The sequence below is a fragment of the Drosophila persimilis genome, unplaced genomic scaffold, assembly GCF_003286085.1.
Source record: "Drosophila persimilis strain 14011-0111.01,24,50 unplaced genomic scaffold, DperRS2 tig00000002-arrow-pilon, whole genome shotgun sequence".
Taxonomy (NCBI): domain Eukaryota; kingdom Metazoa; phylum Arthropoda; class Insecta; order Diptera; family Drosophilidae; genus Drosophila; species Drosophila persimilis.
The window spans coordinates 14306569-14321227 of NW_020825289.1; the positions used below are offsets into that span (position 1 = coordinate 14306569).

Consider the following 14659-nt stretch of genomic DNA (forward strand, 5'->3'; position numbering starts at 1 on the left):
TTTTGCGGCAAGTGCAAACGCAACAAGTACCAGTGCCACAGCCAGTGCCAGTGCGTGGGTGGACACGAATTGGAAGCATTATTGTGGTAGATAAAGATACGCAGGATTGGTAGACCTCGGGCCTCGATTTATTTCCCAATTAAATATTTATTCGCCTTCCAAATACACTCCCAAAACTGACACACATCCCATGAACTATTCACATCGATTTATTTACTAATTGGCATTGGAATACACTTAAATTTGTCTGGAATTCTCTTCTATTGACTGCATTTTTCTTCGTTTGCAGCTTGCGAGACCCAAAGCCGAAGGAATTTGGAAATTGGAAATTGCGGTGAGCGAACTTTGGCCATCAGCTGTGGCAGCCCCAACGCCATGTTACGGGGGGAGGTCACATGTTGGTTACATATCCTTCGGATAGCACCCTCCCACATGGGGCAACAATGGAATAAGAACGACAAATACCTTATAAATAGACAATGCAAAACAGACAACAAAGCCACGACCACTCGTAACTGTTGACTTTTTCTGTTTCTTCTCTAAAATTCCGTAAAAGTCGAATCGATATTTTAAGAATTTATTAAAAGCCCACGTAACTTTCTTTTAATTAAACCCAAACTGTCGCTGGCACACGCGATACACCCAGCCTCAGCATCCGCCTCAGCTCTTCGTTCGGTTCGCAGACAGATTCAGGTCACTGGCTTAGTATCCTTGCTGGCAGCGAAGGCAAGACCATTAGGAGCAGTTCTCACTCTTGGCACTGAAAACTGTCGAGTGCGCTGATTTCTGCCATCTCCAGCTCCACGGAGGAGCTCGGGATCTGGCGGGGACGGGGACGGGGACTGAGGCAGTGGCGCAGAAATGCTGGCAGGCCTGCCAACAACTACATACAATGGCTATGTAACCTGGTTATTGTTGTTACCACTGCTCTGGCGGGGGGGAGGGGGGGAGCTATTATTGTTGTCGTTGTCACTGTTGACAATGCTCAAAATCAATACCTGCGCGGGCAAAGGGACTGCCGTATGTTGCCACTGTTTGGGCCCCCGTCCCTCGCTGTGCTGTGCGTAATTTACGTAATAATGAAAATGGCTTGATTAGGCGGAATATGCCTTGAAAAAACTGTCCTAAAGAATTTACCCCCCCCTTGAACCAACCCGAGAAGCAGCTGCAATCTCTTGAAAGCCTTTCCAAAAGTTCTCTCCGACAGTCAGGTGTCAACAGGAGAATGCCGCTGCAAGGCAACTGTCACTGGCACCCACTCTCCGGCATATGTACAGGATCTGTCAAGGAGAAAGCACTTTGGAGTGCTCCCTCCCTCCCTCCCTCCCTCCTTCCTGGGCAGCACATGGCGAGTGTTCCGCTGGAAGTCGACGGGCCTAAACAATTATAGTGGCAGCCGACTAGCGGAAATCACGTTTTTACGCTGCTGACGTTCGAGTGGCTATCGAGAGAGAGAGAGAGAGACCCGATGGTTGAGTCTGCAGCAAAGGGGAAGCATAGGGGGGGCATCGGAGGGTGTACAGCACGCGGAAGGTGTGTAAAGATTTATGACGTCGTTGGCGTCGCTGGCTTACACATGTTGCCCCCCTCAGTAGAACGACAAACACAAAAAGAATAACAATCCGCAGTTATATTTGTTGTCCCCCCTTCCCACTCCCCCCACCCCGCCGACCGGTTGGAACGTGACCACGGGGAACGCAGCGGCTTCCCAGTAGCTGGTGTTAATATTTTTATGTTCATGTGTGCGGGGGTCCACCTCCCGGCCTCTGGGATGCCTCTAGCCTTGGATGCATTTTATTCCCGCCTCCCTCCCTCTGCTACTGCAGAACTTTTATTAGTTCTGTCTTCGAGTCGTCAAGCAAAGGGCATCATAAAAATGAATGCAGTTTGAACGAGTCTTATTCTGGCCACGGTCCAAGGCACAAATGTGGCAAAAACTTCAAGTGCAGGGCCATCATATTCAGGCCCCTACGGCAAGAGAGGACTAATCATCAATTTGTTAAATGCTGATCCATCGCCAGCTCTTTGGCTGCGTCCTTGTCCCCATTAGCAGTCCGAAATGATGCACTTTAAAGCCCCAACAATCGGCAGCCCCATAACAACGACGTCGTCGCTCAGGCAGCTCGAATGATGAATGACGGCTGCAAGACACTTTGCAGCAGAGTGCCATTAAAAAGCATTTGCCAAATAAAAACGAGCCTTATAACACTGGGCAGTCGGCCAAGTGCCAAGCATTACCCCCCAAAAAACACACCCCCCCTCCAGGCCTAAAACAATTGAAACCGAGAGTAATGCTTCTGTGGGCCTCGTCTCGCGCAATTCAATTGAAATCTCTTTGGCGGCAGCTGGCATGCAATTAAAAACTCACTTTTTCTGGGGAGCTCCTAATGAGAAGGGTCGGGGTAGGTCCCCTCCAGGGCAGGGCAGGGCAGGGCAGAATATGAAGCAATAAGTTCTATCGATGGAGCTGCTTTGCTTTGAACTTTTCTGGTCATGATTTATGCCCATCAGACCGACCAGAACTTGCCAACAAGTTTCAACTTCCGCAGTGGAATACACATACATACATACATATGTACATATATCATGGGAGGAAGCCTCAACAGCACCATTGAAACTTTCAGAATTGTTTGCTCTCCCTCCCCATCCGACCGGCGGCAGAAGAAGCACATTCGATTTGTGTCAAAGTAAAACAAACAAGTAAAGACTTCATCTTGCAGTTGATTTCCTAGTACCCTCCTCCTCCTCCTCCTCCGAGTGGTTGGAGAGAGGCACACAGCTCGTATTTGATCTTTCCTGGGCAATGCAAAGAGTATGGAGCAATGATATGGCACTCGGGAAGAGAACCACAGCAGCAGCAAAAGTAGGTCAAGGCTTTCGATCTTGCCGTTTGCCATTTGCCTTTTTCTGCATTCGCTCTATCGCGGCGAAGGAGAACAGAAAGAAACAGAAAAGCGGTTTCAGCTTTGCTGGTGGGTGGAGAGGTAGGCAAACGAAGAGAGAGTGGGGACGAGTGTAACAATCGAATCCCAGAAGCTGCTCTCATATGAGTGTTTTTTTTTAGACGCGCAAAACGGGAGGGGGAACAAGAGAGGAATGGAAATCTATCACTTGAAGATTATATTATGTATCAATTAATCGAAATTGGTGAATTATTAAACATACTTGCGCCAGGAAAAGTCATATCCACTCCAAATAATCAAGAATCGTCCATTCCTCCTCCTTGTTGCTCGTATTCGTACTTCTATTTCAGCTTTTTTCACACACATCACACACAGCTAAAAACATACAGAGGGCATAAAACACGGAAGCACGCCAAAAAAACAAAAAAAAAACAAAATACCGTAGCGGCGAGTGGCTGCTAATATTTGTTGCTATATTTATTGCAATATTTATTGCATTTTTCAGCAATTTTCCACCTATTTAATAGCGCACTTAACACTTTCACTTTTTCCGTGCCGAAACAAACGCGTGATTTATGCTTAGTCTGGGCGATCTCTCGTTCTCCCATTCTCACTCTCGCATGCATTCTCTCTTTGCCTTATAGTGATGCTCGCGTCGGTTGTTGGTGTGTGGGAGAGGGAGGTTGTTTTGCTCTTGATTAGGCAGTGATGATGTCACGCGACGAGCCTCTCAAACCTTGCCCTTTACATTCATACACCTCAAACATACTCTCTCTCTCTCTTAGTTCACACACCGAACATGTACATATGTACATGTGTACATGTGTATACATATGAACATTCTGAGGTTTCTTAGCTTAAAACACTTGCTCTTCTTAACTTTTAACATTCCTCGGCAAGTTGAAATCAAAGTCCCAGAGTGCTAAAGTGCAAAATATGCGAGTAATTAAGCATAACATGTCACCAAATTCCCAAAATTCTGTATCTGAAAGAGCCGACGGCAAGACAAATTGAAGTTCAAGCAAAAGTGCAATAAAGACGGAACATAAAGACGAAGACTCGAGAAATGTGTTGCGGTTGATATTTTTAGAAGCATATGAAGGGAGTGGCGTGGGTGCGACAGCATGTGCATGTCGGACGGAGCCTGTGCTGTCGTATGTTTTAAATTGCTTTCGCTTGTACAGATGTTGCAATATGCAAACAAGCGGAACAGCAGCCACCGCCAGGAACGACGACTCGACTCCCTTGCAAGGTGGCGGCACCTGGGCGGCGGGAGGGGAAAACTGAATCATTTCTATGCATTTCACAGACGGCGCGGCGTGGCGTGGAGTGGCGTGGCGTGGCGTGTCTGCTGCAGTCACAATTTCTCATTTTTCCCAGCAGCAACAGGAACAGAGCCACAACTGATAAAACAATTTCTTGCTGCGTAAATACTAGACTCGTAAGATTCTATTCCATACGATAACTAGGAAAAAGTATTTGCATACAAGTAAATTACACTCTCCCCAGTTGTCGCAGTTGTGGTTTACTGCTGAGCGATAATTCGATTTGAGACAACCGCAGGGGAGTGAAAAATAATATCCACCTTACTCTGGGGGCCATGCATAGGTACATATACGATTATGTATGGCGTGCCATGACTTCAAATTTAATACAAATAATAATAATAGATCCTGCAAGTAATACTGATTTGAGTTGCAAGTTCTTTGGCTTAGTGGAGAGTATGGACTGCCCCACTTTCGAGCTTTGCTTCAGTTGACGCAATTTTAATGGAAATGCGAGGTAATTCAGATTGGCTTTCAACATGCTAATTGCTGCTGGCCATTTTTAGTCTTTGCATTGTGCCCCATCTCTTTGGCTGTTGTAATAATTACAATTATTGTTGCTTTGCAGCGCTGACTGTGTACGCAACAATAAATACGGTAACAGCTGAATAAATTAAGCTCACAATCGGCGCAGCAAGCAGTGCGATTACAGTTGCTCAAACAATGCCGCGCACCTGCCCCCTTCAGTGGCAGTGGAGTGGAGTGGAGTTGTTCAGAGTTCAGCGAAATGCTTTAGGCCCAGCAGAGCATCAAACTCACTCAAATGTTAAATCAAAAACTTTTCTAGTGTCAGATCCCAGATAGATGTTCAACGAGAATTGTACAAAAATTTTTGTTGTTGGCTGATGGCTAAAGAATGGTTAAAACACTGCAATTAAAACAGCTTTGCAGCAATTAAGAGAATTGTACGGAAACTGTGAAGTATTTTCAGATATTTCAGAGTTGTTGGAGCACAAAATTCCATCCACAGAAGCGGTAAAATGTGTACAGCTTGATGGCTTGTGGCTCTAACTGGCTTAACTTAATTCTGCTCTCCCGCCTTCCACTTCTTTCAACCAAATAACACTCACCAAAAATCTGGTAATTGCTTGGTCAATTTTTAATTTTTAATTTTCTACAGTTTTATACCTTTATCCATTATCAAAGCTCTTGGCACTTGGACACTCGCCTCTTGTCGCTTCTGTGGTCGAAGCGAAGGTTTCTTCTGCTCATCTTATATGCAAAGCCCCTCGAAAATCAAGTATTTATTTATTTCAAAAAACATGTGAGGCAAACAAGCAAACAGTCACGGCACGGACACTAGAAAGAAACTGAAATAAAATATCCCAAAATGATTATCATTCGAAGCACGTTTTAGCAAATCACGTTTTGCCAGGCAAACAATCGAATAGATACAAAAACTATCTTTTATTTTTAGCTTTTAATTTAAATAAATTCGATATAATCATTATTAATTCGCTATCGAAGATGCAAAAGTATCTCAAGAAACAAAACACAGCTGAAAAGGCTCTTTGTTGCCATTAGAACAGAGCCACTTGTGGATCTCTTTGTGCATTTAATGAAGTAAACAAAGGAATATATCAAGTGACGACTCAAGACTTGTCCAATTATACATAAATATCAAGTATGTGCATGTGTTTTTGATTTAAATAGAAATAATGAAGAAGACAGAAATGCTTGGGAAAACATTTCGCGGCGTGGCTGGCAATTGGCCAAAATGAATAAAAACATTCTTATAAAAATAAACAATAACAAGTGCAATGGCCAACAAGATGCGCCACGAATCGAAGTGATGATAAACATTTTAACGGGCCACAAAGCAGAATGAAAAGGGAATATACTCAATACTAAAATGGAACATTTCGGAGGAATTTCCCTCTGATCACCTGGTTCATTTTTTAAAGAATTCCGCGCATTTTCGAGATTAATCCCTCAGCGACAAGCCCATATATTATGGCATACCGGCTATCGTACATCCACTCCACTCATGTGTGCAGGCAAAAGGCAAATTCAAAATTCAAAAACCGAAAGCCAAAGTCAATCATGTCATTTTTCACTTTTGTTGTTCTGCATTCAACCAGAGACACACAGATACAGACGAGACGCGTGTACGAGTATCTATGTGAAGTTCATGCTTATACTCGTATGCACACTTTTGGCAGCAACTGTCAGGGTCATTATCCTAACCAGACTGACTGTTGTTGGTGCTGCTGGCATTGCTGTTTGGCACATGCTCGTATAGTTCTGTATACAGTATGCGATTGCAGTCGTATTCAACCCATCTATGTATCTCACCATGTTTTTCCTGTTTGGCATATGCAGATACATACATACACGTGTATGTATTATCTGGGAATATTGTTGAAACAGATCTCATAGCTAAACAATTCTTTGAGTCCTGTTTAGTAACTTTTCATGGGGAGAGAGTGATTAGGGTCCAGAGGGAACCCAATTCGAACTACGAACTCCCTGAATCTGATTAAACGTATCCGTAGATGCCACTCCCAGCCGTGCATGTGTAGAAGCGAATCGGCGGGTAACCCACACAAATCGCAGGCACTCACTTATTTGCACATAAATAGCCGTCAAAATATAGTTGGTATTCAACTCGAGGCCCGCTGCTGGCTAGGACTTCGCTGGAAACCTTATTTATTATGGCCCCTTGAGAGGCAGAAAAGTAATCCCAGTAGGTGTCTCAGACCAGGTCCGCGATTCAGCCCAAGACGCACCGTGCACATGCAAATGTTTTATAGTGCCTGTGTCTGTGGCAGTTTCTTATTGTGTTTTGGATAAAAAGTCGTATGAGAGAACTGGTTGCTGTCCCAGCCCCAGCCCTCTTTTCATGTCCGACCGAACCACTTTTCAGTGTCAGGCGCACGCCCACGCCCACGCCCACGCCTCTGCCTCTGCCGTGCTTTGCCCTGCAGCATCATCCTGGCCACCCATAAACCGTTGGCGGGGCCACAGTCTCTGTGCATTGGCCTTCAGAAGACGTTGGCAGAGAGAAAGTAGCTTGACCCGAAATGTAGGCATAATTTTTAATAACTTAGTATACTCTCCAGCAAGACTTGGATTAACGACAAGTAATGCTTCATTTCTTCAATGGTCTTCCATTGGCGGCGCAGTACTGATAAGGCCCTTATCGGGTTAGACATTCAAAATAACAAAATAACCAAAATAGGCGCTCGTAAATGGATGGCCGATCGTCGACTACTGAGAGTTTTCGAATAGGCTACTTATCGCCAGATAAACACGGCCCTCCAGGTTGTTGGCCAAAATTCACATTTCGATTCCGCTATTTTTCATTTTAGTTGCCGAATCGATCTTGAGTGGACGCGGAGGAGAGGCAAATGCCCCGAGTTGATTAAAAATACCTAAACAGCGTCAGAATTTGCTCACGTCATGTATCTACAAGAAATGCTTACGCTGGCCTGCCTGGTCCTCCTGCTCGGTGGTCTGCCGCATCTCACGTCAACAAGCACGACCACCACCCTGGTGGCCGCCATGTCGATTGCCAATCAGGACCTGGAGCGCTACTTTAGAGCAGCCAATGCCACGCACACCTTCGCCAGCATGGAGGAGCGGATTGCCGTGGATGTCTACAACTACGCCTTCCTCAACTGGTCATATGTGGACCACGGCAACACGCTGTGTGAGACGGATTTTGCCCTGGAGCAGGCTCGCTACGGCGAGGGCCGGGTGCTGAATGTAACTGGCCGCTTGATCCACATCAGTGCCACCGACAACGTTAGCGATGACTACGCCTGCACTCCCTATATCCGGGGAACTATGGGCGCCGCCATGCCCGACAAGGGGGTGGTCTGGATTGCCCTGGTTAGACGCGGCCGCTGCACATTCGAGGAAAAGGTTAAGCATGTCTATCAGCAGAACGCCGCCGGTGTCATTATCTACAACGACAAGCAGGTGACTCAGCTGGAGAAGATGCAGATCAAGGGCAAGACGCGTGAGTTTTGTGGTGAAAGCTCTTGAATTCGGAATACATATACATTATTGCAGGAAACATTGCTGCTGTGATAACGTATCAAAATATCGGACAAGATCTGGCAATGACTGTTGATAGGGGATACATTGTGAACATATCGATAATCGAGGGACGCCGTGGTGTGCGAACTGTCAGTAGCTTAAACCGGTAAGTTATAAGTCTTCAGTTATAAAAACTGTATAAAAAAACGACACAAAAGTGGCCTCGAATTTAATGGAGACGCCGGGGTTTGAACCCGGGACTTCTCACATGCGAAGCGAGCGCTCTACCACTGAGCTACGTCCCCTTGAAATTGTCAGCTGTTCAAAGCAATTGTTCAACTGGGACTTCTATTACGGTTGCAATTTAGAAATTACAGAAAAATTTCATTGTCGATTCGTTTGCAAATTCAAATAATTGATTGGTAAAAAGCTGAACAAAAAATTTATTTTTGTGAAGAAATATGCATACCGGACAGCCGACGTTCAATTTATTGAATTTAATAAGTACTTTCCGTTCCGTTAATAAATGTTTGCAAATAGGTAACGTAATTCGTTTACGATTTAAAAATCGTCAAGAAAAAAATTAATAGTTCTAATCTGAGAATGGAGACGCCGGGGTTTGAACCCGGGACTTCTCACATGCGAAGCGAGCGCTCTACCACTGAGCTACGTCCCCTGGCATCCAATTCGAGACAAACGTGCTATTACCGCCCAGAGAACTCTCACATCTTACAGCGCACTGCTTTGTTAACAAACGTCGGTAACGCAGTGAAACAATTTTTCATATTTACGACTCGTAAATACTCTTTTTCTTTAACACGAATTCCTTATGGAACAAATTTTAGATTGAAATGGATTTTTATGCCAAGTTTTCTTAGATTAGTGCTGAAAGTACCACCGCATTAACACAAAGTTATGAACAAATTTGGGATCCTTAGAAATCAAATCAATATTTGAAGGGACAAAAAATAAAAAAATAAGACTTGTTTTATATGGAGACGCCGGGGTTTGAACCCGGGACTTCTCACATGCGAAGCGAGCGCTCTACCACTGAGCTACGTCCCCATGAGCCATGCGTTCGCCAAATGCTTTAGTCGACAGCAGCCAAGATATGCTTTATAGACTTGGGCTAGCATTGAGTTACATTTTGAACTCCCGTATTAACGGTTCATAATTCCTTTTCAGAACTTCAGTGTTATTCGTCTCCATCTCGTTCATCGTACTGATGATAATATCGCTGGTATGGCTCATCTTCTACTATATTCAGAGGTTCCGTTACATGCAGGCGAAGGATCAGCAATCGGTAAGGAAATCTCCTTTAAATACATATAATGACTGTCTCCATGTAAATTCTAACTTCTAACTTCTTCTACCTTTAGCGCAATCTGTGCTCTGTTACCAAAAAAGCCATCATGAAGATACCAACGAAGACGGGAAAAATAAGCGATGAGAAGGACCTGGACAGCGATTGCTGTGCCATATGCATTGAGGCCTACAAGCCCACGGACACAATACGCATATTGCCGTGCAAGTAAGCGAAAGCATCTTGAATCCATTCAAAGTATAGACTAATCTAACTAAATACATTCCCTTAGGCACGAATTCCATAAGAATTGCATCGATCCGTGGCTCATCGAGCATCGAACCTGTCCGATGTGCAAACTAGATGTGCTCAAATTCTATGGCTATGTGGTGGGTGATCAAATCTATCAAACGCCCAGTCCACAGCATACTGCGCCCATTGCTGCTGTCGCTGCCGCCCAGCCCTCCTTTGAGGAGGTTCCTGTCATTGTAGTGGCTCTATCACAGGCCCAGCAGCAGCAGCAGCAGCAGCAGCAGCCTCTGCAGCAACTACAGGCCAGCAACATGAGTAGTTTTGGTGCTAGCTATTTTCATCCGCGTAGTCCTAGTAGTAGTAATCAGCCCCAATTGCAGCAGCTTCCGCAACAACAACAACAGCAACAGCAACATCAGGGGGCCATGGAGCGCGTCCGACGGAACTCAGCCCCGGCTACAATGCCGCATGCTATCATTTGTACTGCCAGCCATCAGGTCACTGATGTTTAAGGTGTCAGCAGGCCACCCACATCTAAGTCTTAGAAACTACTTACCGTGTAAATAGCGAGCGCCAGCTGCCTCTGCAAGCAGTGCAGGCATTCGAGAGTAAGCAGTCGTGGTGTGCCATGAGCGGTTAGATTTGAATATCAAGAACCAGAACCAGACCAATGTTCATCACTTTTTTTTGTCAGGACCTTTGTATTGTATTTTTATAGCAAAATGGAAGGGAAACAATTAGAGCGGGTACACAGGGCAACCTACCATCCGCTACCAGTAGAGGAGAAATCGTCATCAAGCCGCAACTGTCTATTAATTTTAAATAATTTATGATAACACAAGTTGTAATATGAGATTTTGTAAGTAAAAAAATGTAAAATTAGGTACTCTTTTATAAATTGGTGTGAAGCGATGTGTAAGTTCCTGTTCAACAAAGGACACGAACTGCAGATCATCCAGTGATTAATGGGCCGGACAGCTACATCCCAATCCATCAGCTGCTGACCGAGAGTAACACAAAGGCTTTATTTAAAATGATATATATACACTCGTTTGTAAATAAGTTCATTTGAGAACAGTGTACTTAAAAATGCTGACCAGAAGACTTCAGTTTTAGTTTCTACAACAATCCCACGCACACTTAAACATACAAATAACCGCTGGAAGTTCAACTTGAAAACGGAAATATAATTGCATCACGTAGAGTTTTAAGTTAAATGTTTAAGTTCTGATTAAGCGTACCGATTGTCGATAAAAGTAGATGCAAATAGTAGCGTACTCGTACTACAATAACTATACCTACCTAATATACCTACATACCCACACGAGTATGTATGACTACACTTATAAACAATGACTATATCGTATAGACGTAGTAGATTAAAGTATATACTTAAATGCAATCATTTGTAGCCTGATTTGCTGATCAACGGCATTAAGAATCCCTGCCGATTACATATACATACATATATGCATATACCAGCATACATACATACAACATAGTAACATATACCAATCGCACAGCGCACACACTTAATCATAGATGTCTATAGTAATATCGAAGGTGCCAAAGTATTTGCTTTTAGTTGTTCAAATTGAATAAATCTACAAAAAAAAAGATATTTCAATTTACATTAATTTACATCCTGAAACGTTGGTACGAGTATTACATTTTTATTTTTTGTTTGGATATCTTGAGCAGGTTTTACTGCTGTGCGACATTCCAAAAATAATATGCTGGATTATTTTAATATTCATATCATTTGGTTTTTATTTTTTGTTTTCAAGCTCGAAACAACCCGAAAATCAACTGCCCCCAAATAGCGAAATCAAATAAGGTAGAAATGGTCTTGTAAGACGATATTGTATTGTTAGATGTATCGGAAAACCTTATAAGATTTCCGTTTGCTAGTACCCTTGAACGAATTGTGGACCCAAAACTATTTAAGAACCAAACCAATAAAATAACACAAATTATTTAAAAATTGCCGCTTGTTTGCTGTCTAGAATCGCTCGCATCATAAAGCTTATTGAAACTTATGGAACCAGAACTAGAAAGGGTACCATATGGCCCGCTTTTCTTTTGCAGTTTCTGGGCAGCGAAGAGAGCATACTGGAATACCAGCCAGATCGTCCGGATGTCGCAAGAATTGTGGAAGTGGGCCCCCAGGGCTCTGGCACGGACCCCGGTCAGGGTCCACCTTCGACACGCCCCACTGCCTTGGCCGATCTCATTCGCAGTCGGGATTTCGTGATAGACTTTCCTCGGGTGTTCGTCCTCGAAAGTGGCAGCGTGGTGGGCGCCCGCGAAATGCTTTTCCCCAGCCGACTACCAGAGAGGTCGCAGAGTTCGTTGTCGCTCCGGCAGGCGCGAGACTGGATGAGCCTGATGACCAACAAGCTGGAGGAGCAGCAGGGACTGCGACGTCTGCGAAAGGATGAAATGCAGCAGGTGGCCAACGCAACGAATAGCAAATAACTCCACATTCACTACCTTTATTTACCAATTTTTTCCCTGCAGCAACTTCTAGGCGCCCGGGAATCGGCCCGCCATCGTCGCTCGCGCTCCGCGGATGGTCGCTACTCCACCGGGTGCTTTGGCGGCCGACAGCGCCAGCTTTCGGTCCAGGGAACCCAGCTTCAGCCGGACATCCCTCAGATTCCTCGATCGAGCTCCTCCCAATCCCTGCAACAGCTGACGGATGCTTCGTACGCTCAGTCCAGTCAGCGGCAGCGGGAGACCTTCGACTTTGCCAGAACGCGGCGCCGCTTCATGGGGCGGGAAAGCGATGAGATATCCTTGCGCCCATTACCCAGGCGAGGGGGTATGGTAGGCACTGGGGGAACAGCTCCTGCCCAGGCCAATCGTGAGAGGGAGGTCAGCGGAAACGGAAACGGAGACTACATCACCATTCAGGTGAATGGGGAAGGCGTCGATTTCAATGAATGAACTGTTTGCCTAGCCCCTAGGCCCAATTGTATTCCTCAAACTATTTGCTCTCTCGCAACTGTATAAAATATATTGTATAGAATATTCTTGTTATAGAAATTGTTAATAAAATGTTAATGCTCGTACCGATAGCCAGTTACGACGAGTGGGTCGATAAATTAGAGAAATCTTATATGCTACCTTCTACATTCTCTACTTAGCACTCTGCACACTTCTCTTGGCCTCACATACGAAACTTGGGGCGATTCCATTAGGGACTTGCGCGTGCCTCCAACATGGGACGCAGCTCTGCTGATCCCAGGCCAGTGATATGCTGTTGTGGCTTACGCAGACCTGGCCAGACAGCGAGGCAGCAGCAAGAGGCAGACTGCGGACAGGCCCCAATTCGACAGCCAAAGGGAGATCCACCGAGATCTGATCCCACCGAAAGCGAAAAGCAAGAGAAATAGAGCACAAGTTATGAGGAAGCCGAGCGGTTGAAGTTTGCCGCGGCCAACGACAGCTAATAAGAATTCATCATGTGCTCCATGCTCCACGAGAGGCAGAGGCAAAAACTCTCCCAGGTGGAGGCACAGCGTCCCCTGCACGCGTCGTAATTGCAACGCAACAGGAGGGCTGAAGATCTTCTCGTCCAGGAGCAAACCAGAGCAGCCGCAGCCTCAGCCCCGTCGTCGTCGTCATCATGGCCCCTCGATGTTTATAAACTTAAAGTCTGTAATCACATTAGGGCATGTAGTCCGAGAGCTCCGGCTGGCCAAAGTTTTGCTGCTTTATCACCTGACGGGGCTTCGCTTCTTCACTTCTTCGCTTCTCGGCCTGCGCATCGATTCCTCTCCTCCTTGCATATCCCACGATCTCGATCGATGACAGCACGTACGAGTTTTTCTCCCCCCTTTCGGAGACCGGAGAGCAGGCTGCCGCCTCGCCGGCTTCGGCTAGCTTGGGGCACGAGAGGCGTGACCGAGGTGGGCGTTACACTGCACATTCATGATAAAATTATTATATTGTTGGAGCTTCATGCCGCCGCTTTAAGGAAGCCGTGGGTAAGAAACAGCAACAGAAACAAAAACAAAATAAAGGGGGACGACATCTACATAAATATATCCCTTGGAGGTGTTGATGTCTATTAGGGTTCAAGAATACGGGCATTTATTTCATTGCAGTCGCAAGAACCTAAGAAGAAGAAAGTTTATAGTTTTTTTTTCCAAGGATCAGGCTCTAATATGCTCAGGATGTTGGCCACCAGAGAATCGTTCCTGGTTAGGCTTGCATCCCATAAATAAATAGACGCACGACAAAAACAATGCACCGTGTTAATGTGGCAAGTAGGAGGCAATGCCGGTGAGGCGAAGCAAATCGCACGGGCGGCAGATGTGGCTCCGTTCCCGGGCTTCACTTCGTTCATGGTTTGGGACCAGGTCATTCCACAAAACGATCGCCACTGCCGTCGCTAATCTGCTGTAAATGAGTAACATGAAGCAATGGGAATCGTTACTGAGGCTCAGGCCTCACGATCCTCCATATGCTCGATGGATCCTCATCCTCCCAATCGGAACTAATTGTGGAAACAATGAAATCATTCTACTCCACGTCCCTACGAAGTGTGAAGGCAAATCCAATCATAGACTGAGCGTTCGCCAAATAACATATATGTATGTATGCTCTAACAAACAGTGAGAAGGAGCGGGACAGAGTGGCCGTTTTCGATGGATGTGGCATTAAAATGATTGTCCAAATAGCAAACAGTCCAAGAGAGGATCACTGATCAGCAGACAAGATGATCGCCAAAAGGCAGAGGACAGCGCAAAAATGGCGATTCGATGCGCTGACTTGTTACGTTTGCCGATCAACCCCGAGCTGGCTGTCGGCCCTCGGCCCTCGGCAGGGAGCCGACCTGAAGCTGGGTGTGGTGCCACTATTGTCAACTCTGTGCTATTGCCATC

General features: G+C 45.4%; 1 protein-coding gene and 3 non-coding genes across 4 annotated transcripts; 1 reads left to right on the forward strand and 3 right to left on the reverse strand.

Moving 5' to 3' along the window:
* Positions 1–289: 289 nt before the first annotated feature.
* On the forward strand, positions 290–12856 carry LOC6592499 (protein goliath). Its single transcript, XM_026986124.1, has 8 exons — positions 290–334; positions 7540–8192; positions 8246–8378; positions 9398–9515; positions 9592–9743; positions 9808–9904; positions 11856–12218; positions 12288–12856. Exons 2-8 carry the CDS (start codon positions 7631–7633, stop codon positions 12714–12716), a joined length of 1854 nt encoding a protein of 617 aa, XP_026841925.1. The 5' UTR covers positions 290–334; positions 7540–7630; the 3' UTR covers positions 12717–12856.
* Trnaa-cgc lies at positions 8446–8517 on the reverse strand. The gene has a single exon. It is a non-coding gene; the product is annotated as a tRNA-Ala (tRNA).
* Trnaa-cgc lies at positions 8817–8888 on the reverse strand. The gene has a single exon. It is a non-coding gene; the product is annotated as a tRNA-Ala (tRNA).
* Trnaa-cgc lies at positions 9206–9277 on the reverse strand. Its single transcript has one exon. It is a non-coding gene; the product is annotated as a tRNA-Ala (tRNA).
* Positions 12857–14659: the final 1803 nt, after the last annotated feature.